This window comes from Uloborus diversus, chromosome 1 (genome assembly GCF_026930045.1).
Source record: "Uloborus diversus isolate 005 chromosome 1, Udiv.v.3.1, whole genome shotgun sequence".
Lineage (NCBI taxonomy): Eukaryota > Metazoa > Arthropoda > Arachnida > Araneae > Uloboridae > Uloborus > Uloborus diversus.
Genome location: NC_072731.1, coordinates 254,131,441 through 254,145,634, shown reverse-complemented (window position 1 = coordinate 254,145,634; position 14,194 = coordinate 254,131,441). Strand labels below are relative to the sequence as shown.

Below are 14,194 nucleotides of genomic sequence, written 5' to 3'. Positions count from 1 at the left end.
TTGGGAGCCACAACTGACACTGCTTCAAAAGATCTTGTTCTTGATAATGCCACATAGAGCTGGCCATGACTAAAAACAGGCTCAGAGAGCACCAAACATATTTTCTCAAACGTTTGTCCTTCTTGTTGTTATTCTGAATCCTTGCCACGTCACGAACAAAAAATGGTTTAACTAAAAACGCGAAAACTCGCCAAGGCTACTTTGCTTGCACAATACTAAAACTACTATAACCCTAAACAAATTTGGCGAAACCTTTCAGCTGAGAATAAAAGGAATAAAGTAAATTCTTTCTCGGTTATTCATTTTGAACTGAACTGTCGTACTGAAGCAGAGAATAGACGACGCTCAAAGCGCCTACGCGTTCAAAACAACATTGCCGATGAACATGATTGTGGAGCAATGTGTGAAGAATGCGAATTTTGTGGTGCTCTTTATTGGCAGAAAGAGCGTAATACTGCAAATAAATATACTAAATGTTGCCATGACGGAAAGGTGCGGTTACCGGCATTGTGTGACGCACCTGATCTGTTGAAGGAACTGCTGACTGAAAATTCCCCAGCCGCTAAAAATTATCGGCAGCGAATACAACTCTGGAAATGGCTCGTCTTAAATTGGATTCAAGAACGGTTTCCTGCCTTCTTTGAGCTTTTCTTTGCTGATTAAGGTTGAAATGGGCCACAGCCCGACTCAAACTCATCTCAAAAAAAAAAAAAAGTTCGTTGAGTATTCTGTGATTCAAGATTTCACAACAACGTAGAAGTTTGTTTACATGATTTATCGGCGAAGTGTTGCCAACAGAGGTTTAGAAATTCACCCCTTCATTTGCCGGCACGTAAGAGAATTATATATATAGATTTTGCAACATTTGATAGTTTTATCATCATTGTTTTAACTCTAGCTTATGGAGAGCTATAATAGCTTATAATTGTTTTAATTGTAATGTTTGCATATATTTTCTTCATGTACTATTTGTTTCTATATTTGCTAACTAAAAAAGTAAATAAAAATGCAAAAAAAAAAAAAATCAAAAATGTTCATTCATTTTTCGAATTTTATTTTCAAAGGTACTTTTCAATTTCCTTATTCTGCCCCCCCCCCTCTAATCCCTAGCTGAAAACAACAAAAGTTGAATTATAAGCTTTATTTCATCAATTACATTTCTTTTGGATTCTAAAAATTATCTTCATAGCTATATTTTATGTCATATTTTTTACATTAATTTTGTAATTATTTATAAAAATATGAAACTAACTTATACAGGTAGCAAATTTTGTTAAATTGAAATCAAACCTTCCTTTGCTGAAAAAATGAAAAGCTTTCTTTTTTAATGAACCACTCTTGTATTTGAAAATAGCAACAACAAAATTTTAGACAATATTTTTTTTTGTTAATTTTACTATCACCTATAATAAAATAGAAATTAACTTTCAACCAGATGGCAGTATAAATGACAATTTATAGATGCGGAAAGAGATGAAATTTAACGGCTCTCGTGAACTAAATTATGTTTAGTTACTTTACTCTCAAGAAACTATATTGTCAGACTGTTTAGAAAAAGCATCAGCTAAGCATAGTGTTGATTCTTGTTTCAATACTTTTTTCTTTTTCTTGTATTTCTATGCAAACAACCCCACATTTTGACTTTTATTGTAGTTTGACAACTGCATATTTATTCTCATTGCGCTTCTCCATTAACATTTTCTTTTACTCCTTAGTCATCTAGTTACACTTCATCAATTTTCTGAGTCACTTATTTATTAATAATATCAAGTGGCGCTTTCTTCCTTAAGAAATTTCCTCACAGTATTATAATTTAATTTTGAAATTATCATATAATTATTATTTTACTTCATATAAATTTCTAAAACAAACCGACTAAAATAAGAAAAGCAGCTTTTAGCAATACAAAAAAATATTGATTATACTTGGAACACACCTGAAATAAGAAATACTTTATCTGCTTAACTTTTACGAAAATCCTACGTTTTTTAAAACATTTTTAAGTCTTCCTACCCTCTTATAAACTCACCACGCATACCAGTCATTTGGTTTCCGAACTTGGTAAACCAAAGGTTGAAACATTTTTGATTTCTTGCATTATTGAATAGGGATAACTCTATGAAAATTGTTTTGAAACATCTTAACTCAATACAAAAGAATATTAATAAGTGAGAATGCATATTAGTACATTTCTATATAATTTATTGTATTCAAAAATCTGATACAGTTTTTGTCAATATACAAAAAATAGAATATATAATAAAGTTAAAAAATTTATATTTATCTCGGAAAGCATACATAACTTCACAAAAAGTACATTATATACTTTACGTGTAAGTAATTTAAGTTGCAACATAGATCATAAACATAAACACCAGTGTTCAAAATTAAAGCATTGGTTATATTTATACATCAACCAAAGAAAAAAAAACCCATCAATATTTTAAAACATTGATTTTTTAAATATACAGTAGCGCTCATTTCTAGTTGTAGTGACCAAATAAAAATTTCGTTATCAAAAAGTTCAATAATACACTTAAAAATTCGAAGGGGAACTGAAGCTATAACATTTATAGCCAGAAATTCACAATAAGGCTTCATTATAAGCGGGCTCGACTGTATATTCATTGCATAATAAACTCTAATAAATGCTTTTATGAGATAATCTAATACACAGCTTTAATTTATTACTTTATAAGCAATATTTCGAGCTGTGAAAGCAAAGTTTAATAATAATACTATTAAAAAATACCTCATTTTCCAGATAAGTAATACAAACAAGTAACTTATGTATAAAATACAAAATATTGAAACTTTAATACAAATTAATAGGAATGATTTTGACACATCTTTTAGCTTTGCACATGAATAATAAAAAAGCTTAAAAGAGATGGTTAATGCAAAAAGCAATTCATTCTAATTTTCAAACTAGATTACTCAGGAAAAAATAATCATCCTGATTGATTGGACGTCACCCATTTTGATTACAAGGGTACCACAGGGAACCCCTGTGCATACACCAATCAATGGAAACAGGGGTTCCCAGTAGTGCCCTCTTTGTTGCCACGAGTCTCAGCGATTGTCACAGCCTATAAGAATTAAATGGGGCCATGGGTAAACCAAAAGAAAACATGTGGGTTGCCAAAAGGCAGTTTAATTAAAAAAAAAAGAAGAAGAAGAAAATATTATCATGAAAAAGAATCTGGTGGCTTATTCAAAGTCCAAATACAAGTTTGTCCAATACCAGCCATTGCAATAACTTTATATCCTTTCAATTCCAGTTTATCAAGCACAATTCTTGGAGGATCCTTTGATCTGTACTCTTTGCTGAAAATATTTCTTCAATAAAGTATTTATACAAATTAGATTTTTTTTATAATATATATATATATATATATATATATATATATATATATATATATATAATGTCTATTTTTATAAAAGCAAACTATTTGACTCAAGCAGAGTTAGATCATTGAAAGAAAACAGGGAAGCTGCCCCAAACCCCAACTTGAAGGGGTCACCAAAAACACTGCCATAGGGTTTAAATATGAAATACTTTGAAAAAAAAATTTAAATTGAAACCAAAGAAAAATGAGCAGTTAATAATTTACATATAATCATTTCATGAAAACATAGTTTTTACAAAGTAAAAATCCTATTGGAGAGGAGTCATACCCATAAAAATTAGTAAGTATGATATGGAAAATGTGCAGCTAAACAATTATTCATTTATGAAACAATTTATGTTTTCTTGTCAGATTTGTGACCGTTTCCCAAAAATCATTTATTAATATTTATGTATGACTGATTTTACAATTTTTTTTTTTTGAGCAAACACGAATTGCTTATTGTTCTTACTTGACTGTTTGATGTTGTCCAGCCCTAAAACAGAATACTTTGTGATGTTCTGCAACATAAAATCATTTGCCGAAAATTGTTCTGCAAGCGCTTCTAGCATTGTACACATAGAAACAATATAAATTTAGTTGATAACAAAAACTATAACATCCTCAAAACTTGAACAGGCTGTAAAACCTAAACCATGTAAGATTCTCCAAATGTATAGAAGAGGCAAAAATGTAAAGTTTTATGAAAACCCTAGTCTGGGTGTCAAACTAAGTTTTTTTGTTTGGTAAATTTTACATAGTATGAATGAGCAATTAAAATAATGTTAATAAATAAATGAATTACTAAAATGATATATTAAAGGATGGCAACATATAATTTGGTGTCAAACTACGTTTTTTTTTGTTTGGTAAATTTTACATAGTATGAATGAGCAATTAAAATAATGTTAATAAATAAATTAATTACTAAAATAATATATTAAAGGATAGCAACACATAATTTAAAGTACCTCAAAACTTTCAAAATAATTGAAATATTTTGGGATGCAAAGGGATTGAAATCTCAAGCAAGACACGTGTTTCAATGTTGGCATGTTTCGGATACATACATTTATGGCAGAAGTTATGGTGGATGAAGATAGAGGGAAAATAGGAAAAAACAACCAAAAATGCAAGAAAACTCAGAATATTTTCAGATTTATAAGAAATATAGGATTGCTCCGAGGACTGAAAAAGTGAAATAAGGGGGAAAACTTTACAAAACAAACATAAAGGGCTAAAATTTTGGAAAAATCTAATCCCGTTTGGTGATTAAGAGCATAAAAAATAAATGCAGGCGGTCAAAGATGCAGATATTTTTGTAGATTTTATCAAGTTCAAAATAAATCTAAAGTTTCTCAAATGATGCATAAAATTCCAATATTTTGCACGAGCATTACGCTAAATAAGATTTTCTCATAATTTGTAGAAATCTGCAGAAATATATCTTTAGTTGGAAGATATTTGTAGAAAATCTGCAGTTTGTGAAGAAATTCTACAGAAATCTGCAGTTTATACAGAAATTCTACAGATTTTTACAGAATTTCTGTAGAAAATTTATTTGAGTTTTCCTCTCTCATTTGAATAGAATTGTTCTGCAGTTCAGGCATCTGTTCTGCGACGTATGTCGCAAATTTAGTAGTATTCTGCTTTGGTGGTGTCTAGTAGCGTCCATATCACACACACAGAGGACACAGTCCTGCACACACAATTCTGATTGCGAAAAGCATAATTGAAATTCAAGATGTCAAATTGCAATAGTCAAAAACAAATTAGTTGAGGGAAGTTTTGGTTTTTTTAGAATATTTTTTTTCTTTGGTTTAAAAATTTATTAACAATAATCACGCATGATAATATTGTACCGTTCCCTTTAAAAATTGTACAGAGGCCGCTGCTTATATGAATCACGTTTGTTCTAAACAGTTTTAATTCCATAAAACAGCTGATTCAAATAAACTGCTAATTCAATGAAACTGGGTCTTTTCTGCTTCTGACGATTTGATTCATTAAAGCAGCTGATTCAATTTACCGGCGTCCACTGTACAAAAGAATGAACTCCAATATTTAAATCACAAGGGTATCCAAAAATCATTCTCCAAGTTTTCTTAGCTTAAGAGCTTTTTCAATGAAGTTATTTAAAAAAGCAATAAACTTCCATACATAACATGGTTTTTTTAAACAAAAATTTCTATCTACTTGATAATAAATAGTCCTTACATTCACACCTCTGTTTACAATGCATTCGAAATCTTATATAAACTAACTTGGGGTCCCATTACATTACCTTCATAACATTTTTTTAAATTTTAGGTAAAAGAAAAATTTCTCATGCATGCTTATTTGACAATTAATACCTTATGTTTAAATTTAGTAATATTACTCATTTTTTTTCAATTCTAAATATTTAAAATATTTCTTTAAAAACCCCAATTTTTTTATTTTAGTTTTATTTTTTTATTTAATTAGTCATTTACTTTTGCTCATACTGTCAGTCCCGCTTAATCGGGTAACGGATAAACAAATATCCTGCTTATACGAATTTCCCCCGATAATCAAATAATAGTGGTCAGCTTTTGCAAATACTTTTGCTAGGAAACCTTTGAATCAACTAAAAATAAATTAAGTGAGAACAATTATTCATGTAAAATTATAAAATAACATTTTCGGCCAACAACGGGCAAGAATAACAACATTCACATTACATCAAAACATTTCCACTATTCTATCAAATTTCTTTCATTGTTACTATTACAAAAAGCAATAAGTATCTGGACAATGAATAAATTAACTAACATAAAGAAATATAAACATTGCAGATGGTAACAAATCAATAAATCTTAAACGTAAAACTCGTCAGACGAAAAGGGGTAAAAGCAAGGGTCAGCAAGCAATCCACTATTGAGACCTTCTTCAAAAAATAATGTAATGAAAAAAGGTGCAACAACAATGATTTTAAAACTCAAGTTATAAGTAACTTTTTTGTAATTTTCAGGCGTATACTTATGTATAATTAATGAATATTATATTTTGTTGTTCACTTTACTTGTTTCAAAAACTTTTTACTTATAACATTAATTACTTCCTTCAAAAGATATTGGTTCATTATTATTATGTTTTAAGAAATATGTTGTCACTTTGGAAAGGCAAAGAAAATTCCCTGCTTAATCAAATAATATTTCTTGGAACCAAGGATATTCATTTAAGCTGGGCCGACAGTATTACGCAACCGTTTTTTGCATATGTAATTGCTACTTTTGACATTTAGTTCATATAAATGCATAAAAATGGTAATTGTTTTTTAAAAAATGCATGTTTCCGCATTTCTTTACTTCTTTCTTCACGAAAGTTTTTTTAAAAAAAAGCAAAAACAAATATTTTTAGTCTTTAGCGCATATTTTTTAGCTTTTAGTGACTATTTTAAGTACTTTTAGTGCATATATATGCATTCACTTTACATGATTTTTTAGTGCACATAGCCCAGGCTCTAACCATTTTCCTTGTCTTTTTTTCCAGTGAAACTTTGTGAGAGTTATTTTTCTTTACTATTTGTAGTTTTTATTTTATTATATGTTATTGTCAGTTTTAGGAATAGTAAATTAACAATTTACAATAACAATTTGATGAAACCAAATTTGACTTCAGAAAGAACGATATAATTAACCAGGAGTGTTTTTTAAAACTCATATTGTCCTGCCTGTGGACAAATACAGGGATTCACTTGAGGGTCCTCCTCCTTGAGTACACCCTTGCACCCTCCAAACTCATAAATTGTCCCGTCCCTTAAATACGCGATTGCTCCATCCCCCTTCCCAAACTTTCAAAGACAACCCCCCCCCCCACAGCAAAAAGTCTAAAAGAAACACTGTCAAAGAGGAACTGGATGGAAAGATGGATGCAAAGCTGAAGCCTCTTTGGCCAATATGTCCACCTGTTCATTCCCATAGATGTCACAATATGGCTAGGGATCCACTAAAAGACAAATTCTCTTCCAGAACATCAACTATAGCCAAAGCGTTGTTTACGTAGCTAAAGTTCGGAGGAACATAAATTATAATCAGGAATGGTCTGGATCATAGCCTGAGAATCAATGAAGATAACAATATTTTGTTCAGCTGTCTCACCAGTAGCTCTGATGGCAGGGTTGGCTTTTTGCCGGCAGAAACTAGTTTTTGCCGTGCTAGTGACAGAAACTGGTTATAACCGGTAAATCCGGCAGAAACTGGCAAAAACTTAAAAGCATCTTTAATTACTTAAGTGATTGCTATATGATATTCGTTTAAGTAAACTAAAAAATAAAACTTTATTTCATCATTTAAAAAAATAAAATCCTATGCTAATGCCCTTGATTTAGTTCGAGAAGGGAACTTTTCAATTGCAGATGCTCGTAATGTTTGGATTAATCTAACAAAGGACGAAAAATCATATAGGTGCTCAGGAAAGAGGAGCGACATACAAAATTAAAAGGCATTTCTAATTTTAATTTGCTTACTTATATGCTTCATCTAAATTGTTTGTGATCGAAATTATCACGCGCTTCAAAAAGAAAGTGCCAGAATTTTACTTGCCAATATTAACATAGATTTTGTACCTAATGTCACAGCTTTGCAAAACAAGTTGGCCCTATTTCACGAAACTTATTTTTCCAGTTGAATTTCTCCCGCTACCCCAGTTACTACATGGTGGACCAGTTAAAAAAAATATACAATAGATGAAAGTTTCACGAACATTGCTTGATCTTCATGTATTGCCTGCTAGCTCTTCTGTTGCAGGAATATTCTAAAGTTTCTCATTTGTACATATTAGATTGAGAAACTTTAGATTTTAGAAACCACCTTCTCTAAGAAGCAACTGCAGGGTCCAAACAATGTAACGTTTGATTTTAAATTATATTAATATCTTAATTAAATTGTGCTTCGGTTAATAATTATTTTTTCCATGCACTTCCTATTGCACGTCAATAATTTAATTTTTTTTTCATTTTGTGAGTTTTTGCCAGTTTCTGCCGCAAATATGGCAGAAAGTGGTTTTTGCCATGCCAGTTTTAACCGGTTTCTACTGGTGGTTTTAACCACCTCAGCAGAAACTTGCCAACCATGTCTGATGGCCATCATAATTATCTGCTCAAACGTTGAGAGGCTCTTGAAGACTAAAATATTTGGAATAAGCACTGACGGCAACTCTACCAGCTGAAAAAAGGGCCGATCCGTCAGTGAAAACCTGTAACGATTCCTGATCAGGTTATCTCATGTATGGTGGCCAAAGGACTGGAATACAACCGAGTCTGGGGACAGTCTGACTTCTGGATACACTGTACCAAGTCAAGACTAGCAGTAGCATATCTTAGAATGCTAGCAAAAGCAGGCAGCCTATAGATGAGAAGTCTGGAGTTGGTGATCTCAAAGGCTTCCGTAAGTCTTTGACACTCAAAAAGAAAAAAAAATTTAATAGATTATAATGCTTGCAAAATGCGAAAATTATTGAACTATATTTTGATCAAAACCACCCTTAATCTAAAGTTGTACATCTCACTATAGACTGACTTTATGAATTCCATAATAGTACCAAAAATTTTTCAAAAAACAAAGGTAATATTCTTCTGCAGCAGCATTTTTTACAGAAATTTTAGCGAGCTTCAAAACAGATATTTTGAATTTTTCCCAAAGATTTTACAAATGTAAAAAAAAAAATTAGTGAGACTTAATATTAGGTAAGAGTAATTGAAGTAAAAACTTACAAATCATTTCCTAATTGTTTCACTAACTCCGCTCCCAAAAATTGCATCAGTTCTGGATTAGACTGTTCATCTCCAACAATTGTAGGACCATTTTCCTAGAAGTTAAAAATATTATATTATTTCAATGAAGGTTTTCATGAAAAGAAGTTCACTTGCTTCAGAAACTCATTGAATTAAATCGTTTTACCACTCTTATTTGAGTTGAAATCACTATGTAAGGCATTTCAAGCACTTTACGTGGTGTAATTAATTTTGGCTAAAACTCCTTCTCTTATTTAAAAGTAGTGCAAAAGCATTGCATAATAATATGATAAATTATATCATGATTCGTATTCTAGATCATACATCTGTTTACTTGGTATCGCTTTGTTTACACATGCACCATGTGCCGCCCGTACATAGGCTTTTAGAGCAAAAACTACTATTTCTGTAACGTTTGAACGAAATTCGTATTTTGTTTCACACTAACATCACGTGCATATTAGTTATTGTTTTATGGTATACAATACATTTTAAAAGAAACCGAAACTAGAACTATAACCACACGGCTCTGACCACGCGGTGTATAACCGGTGGATTATTTTTGAACGCAGCCTTGCGTTTGACGAGCGCGACCGGTGGTTAATCACGTGACAGCAAATGACATCAGCCTAGAGTCCCTAGGGACTCTACATCAGCCTATGCTAATCCATGGAGGAGGGAACGGTGTGTACACTGCGCCCATGAAATTTTTGCGTTTATTTTAAAAATTTCATTTTGGAGACTTCGTTCTCAGTAAGAGGGGGGGGGGCGCGATGTTGTTCAAAAGGATTCCCTGTTTCAAAGAAAAACTGGCTACCAGGGTGTCGAACTGCACGACATCCATGCGCGCGACATTTTTGAATAACAATAAGTATTTTTGACCTGCGCGAGTAAACATTGACGTCATTAGCTGTGATGTGCTACCGATATGCGCGAGTTTGATTGGTTGTCTTTCTGGCGATTGTTCGCGTTTGGTGATTGTTCAATGCGAGCGATTATTAGCGGCACGTGAACTGTTTATTAAACAAAGTATTAATTTTCGGCAAATTTGGCGAAACCCGAAACTGTGCTTTGGTAACCCAAGCAGTGCAACAATGAAAAATCCGATCCAAAATGGCTAAACTTAAGCTGATGCGTCGGCCTGTCTGTTGGGACTCGATCGTTTCCGAACGTTTGCGGTGGCACCGGTGTGACCGGTGCCTGTTTCCGAATGTAGCCCTAGTGCTTGCAAACGTTACCAAAGTTTTATTCTAACCCTAACCGTGAGTGCGTGAGCTTCTGCGCATGCTCAGTCCTTGCTTGGTCTCTTTCTTTTCTTGACGCTTGTTCAATATTTTTTACAGAACTCTGGCGTAATATTTGTTTATTTTTTACTTACAAATAGACAGACTGCTCATCATATTAGTGTGGTTCAAAAGTGTTTAGCAGCCATGACTTTATTCGAGGTAAGTAAGAGATTTCTTCGATTGGAAACTTAACTCAAATGTTAGTTTTTCAACTCAAGTGGTTCTGTGTTTATTTGGTGGCGTTGGCACAATATGATATGTTATAAAGTAATCTTTAAAGGGAAAGAGCACGAACACCAAAAAGGAAATTAGCTGCCGAATTTCGCTATGAAATAGAATGTTGTTAGAAAAATGTACGTAGATATAAAACTCCCTTGTTTTTATTAAAAACCGATAAAAATGGCGATACTGTGTGTAGCGATACAAATTTTGAATGTTAGTTGTGATATGTCTCATTGGCGGCTGGTATCCAAAACAAGAGGGGGCGGGGGATAAAGGAGATGCAGGGGGAGGGAAAGTTAGGTGGGTGGTGCCCCTAAAGTAACTTTTTTTTATACATTAAATTCGTCGTTATTAATTTAATATCTGAGGAAATTGCGATATGATAGACTCTTGGGGCACCGCTTCAAAAATGGGAACCTATGGTCGCATGACGGTAGGCTTTCTTCTTCCAGTTCAAAGCTACATTTCAGTTCTAAAGAAATTATAGCTTGTAAAAAACATAAAACTAGCTTATTAAATTAATTCTTCTCTTTGTTAACACATGAATTGATCAATTTTATTATTTTTTGATGGATCATCAATTTTGAACTCTGAAAAATAGAGAAGCGAAGACCCTTTACCTACAACAGAGGGGCAGTTGCACTAGTTCAAGTCGCCAATGAGTCATATAACAAGTATTTTGGAAGTACAGTTGAATCCGCTTCATGGAATAGCCAATTTGCCTCTGAAAATTATTCTGATAAGTGGGATATTCCATTATCTGGGTTCAAAATAAAAAATTACAACGGTATGGTACTTGGAAAATATATTACAATGATCAGGATATTCTTTTAACCGATATTCTAATAAGCGGGCTTGACTGTAATCCATTTTTCACTGTTTGCACTTATAAATCAAGGGCTTAGGGTCACACAAACGTAACTGCACTCACTCTCAGTTTGAGTTATGTTGATCTGACCCTAAGCCCCGAAATGCTATTCAGTTAATCTACATAAAGGTTTTGGATTTTACTTGTACAACCCTGCAATATATCCTTGAGAAATTGTGACTTTTATTATGAATGAGTGCAAGCGTTATTTTGTGTTCTGCAATGTTGGTTCCTATTCACTCTAAAACTGACATTTAGAAACAGGACTATGTTCTGTAGCTATAATTCTCATTACCTTTTATGTTGAAGGTTGTTACAATTCAGAAATTGTTCATTTAGTCTTGATCGGTAAGGCATTGGACTCGTAACCGGAGGATTCTTGGTTCGATCCTAGCCGGTCGAAGATCCAGTCTTCATTGGGGGTGAGGTGGGGGGGACGTTAAATATGCTTGTGGTCACATGTTCCTCCAAGTGAAATGATACCTGTGGGGGTGCTAAGCCAGGAGTTATGAGACTTCTGGTTCAGTTCTAAATTATCCATCAGCACCATAGATGGTGCTGCCATCTATTGTGTATTGTCTGAGCAAAATCGAACTTCTACATAAATAGGTGCTTGAGTAAACATAAGCCGTACTTCTCTGCCCTAAATTGAGTGCCTCGCTTCTTGGGCTCGGTTTCCCAAGTGGCATAAGTAGCAACAAACAACAACAATTTAGTCTCATATTCCAAAAGTAGCAAAAATAACTATTCTGAAGCTTTTCTGATTCCCGCAAGCTTTGAAGAATAGAACCATCTCTTAGGTATATACTTGGGCGTATCTAGAGCGAACAAAAGAGGGCAGCTGCCCCACCTTCCAAAATAGAAAATATTTAAAAGTAAAATAAATTGATTAATTTATAATTGCTTTAATTTCTAAACTTGTCGATAAGTTTTGCTCTGGTAGCTTAGTCTCCTAATTTTGAAAGTGAAATATTTCCTCCTTTGGGAACTCATTGAATAATCTACAAACAACTTAATTTGCCTCCCTTTTCGCACCATCAAGTCAATTGTCAGAGAAACCTTCTGGACTTCCTGTTTCAGGACCTTTTAATCAAAACAAAAAAAGAACCAGCTATCGAACAGATTTCGTAAATTACCAGAACCGCTCAAAAAGCAATCTGGCAATTATCCGGCTTCTTTCTGGACATGGCTGCCTTCAAAAACACCTTCAGTGCATTAATGTCACACCGGACTCTCTTTGCCTTCTATGCTCCATGTCATCTTAAAAGGATATGAGCATACAACACCTCCACAAACCCTGTGCTCTTCCTTGGATTTTGATTTGGAAGCGTTATTGGGTAACAAGGGCTGCCCTATAATTTATAGATTTACTGATGTCACATTTATTCTTGTATGTTTTCTGTGATTTTTCAGTTCTCTTATTACTTGGCATTGGAAGTTACAATATATATATCAGGGTTCATACACTCCTTCAAAACCCCTCCAATACTTCTTCATTTGGGAATTTTTTTGAAATGGCCCTTCAAACTCCTTCGTTTTGGTTTGAACTCGCTCAAAACTCTTTCGAAGACGGCATGATTTGCGTCATTTTTTTTTTTTTCTGAAAGAGGCCCCCTAGTACCTTAGGTGGTTAAAGTAATACAATGCAATACTCAGAAAGTTATGAGAGAAATCGATTTAAAGTCGCCATGCAGTCTCCTAGGCGCCTTATGGGTTTAAAATGTCAGTCTTTTGACGAGCCGCTGCTAGCCTAGTTGGTTAAGGAGCGATATTGTGCTCCAGAGATTGCAGAATCTATACCCCGCTCTGGACCCTTTTCTATTCTTTCTTTTTTTTTTGCTATCACAACAATTAGTGGTAACGCTTTTCACCCCTAAATTACTTTCTGAAATTTATTTTTGCCAAAGATCGCAAACTTTTTCATTCACTGAAAAGTATTCTTGCTCCTTATTCTGTACGGTTTGTTTTAATAACTAAATCTGTACTGATATCGGTTTCTATGGGAGAAATATCTGAACCCCCTTTAAAATTTTGCATATGGGTGCCCTTCGTTCCTGATTTGGGTGAATTGGTTTTTTGGCTGCAAGTTGATAAGCAAAGTTAGGCCGACAGTCAACAGCACCCCTATGGCAGGTCACAGGAGATAAATACGACCTCCGAAAAATTTCCGTATTCGGCAAAATCATCACTATTTATTAAAATGGAGTTCCATTCGGCAAAATTTAAATTCTGTGAATGTTGAACTTATATTTGTCAAAACTTGGAGTTCCATTCGGCAAATAGAGATTTTCCGCCTTCCTAAAATTTGAATTTGGAGTGTCCCTGCTCAGTTTAAAAAATGTTGCCTTTTCCAAAAAATAGAGATTTTTAAAGAAAACTGCAATTATGTGTGATCCTTGAATTAGTCAAGTCTGTGCACATTCTTATACTTTTGCTGATATAAATTGCAATTGTATAACAAGTACGTGTTTTTCAATTAATAGAACATTATCAGGATTTTGAGTTCTTCAGGACTCTTATTTCTAGTAGTAAAATAAAAATAAACAAAATTAATTGCAATACAGTTTAAACTATTAACATGATACTATAATAACATGCATTTATTTTAATTTTTTTGCAAAGTAAAATTGGATAATTCAAATTTTTAAAAAATGAAGTTTGATGTTATGTCCAA

At 33.1% G+C, this 14,194-nt stretch overlaps 2 protein-coding genes across 2 annotated transcripts in view; one reads left to right on the top strand and one right to left on the bottom strand.

Moving 5' to 3' along the window:
• Positions 1 to 2,479: 2,479 nt before the first annotated feature.
• LOC129226883 (GTP cyclohydrolase 1 feedback regulatory protein-like) lies at positions 2,480 to 9,678 on the bottom strand. The gene is made up of 3 exons (XM_054861515.1): positions 9,311 to 9,678; positions 9,124 to 9,218; positions 2,480 to 3,327 (listed from the first exon to the last, which is right to left on the bottom strand). The coding sequence occupies exons 1-3, from the start codon at positions 9,344 to 9,346 to the stop codon at positions 3,189 to 3,191; spliced, it is 270 nt and encodes an 89-aa protein (XP_054717490.1). The 5' UTR covers positions 9,347 to 9,678; the 3' UTR covers positions 2,480 to 3,188.
• A 782-nt stretch (positions 9,679 to 10,460) lies between these two features.
• The window catches only part of LOC129234237 (cleavage stimulation factor subunit 3-like), a 121,673-nt gene continuing 117,939 nt past the window's right edge, over positions 10,461 to 14,194 (top strand). The window contains exon 1 of the mRNA XM_054868177.1: positions 10,461 to 10,589. Within this exon, the coding sequence (XP_054724152.1) occupies positions 10,575 to 10,589 (15 nt within the window). The 5' untranslated portion in view covers positions 10,461 to 10,574. The remainder of the gene's footprint in view (positions 10,590 to 14,194) is intronic.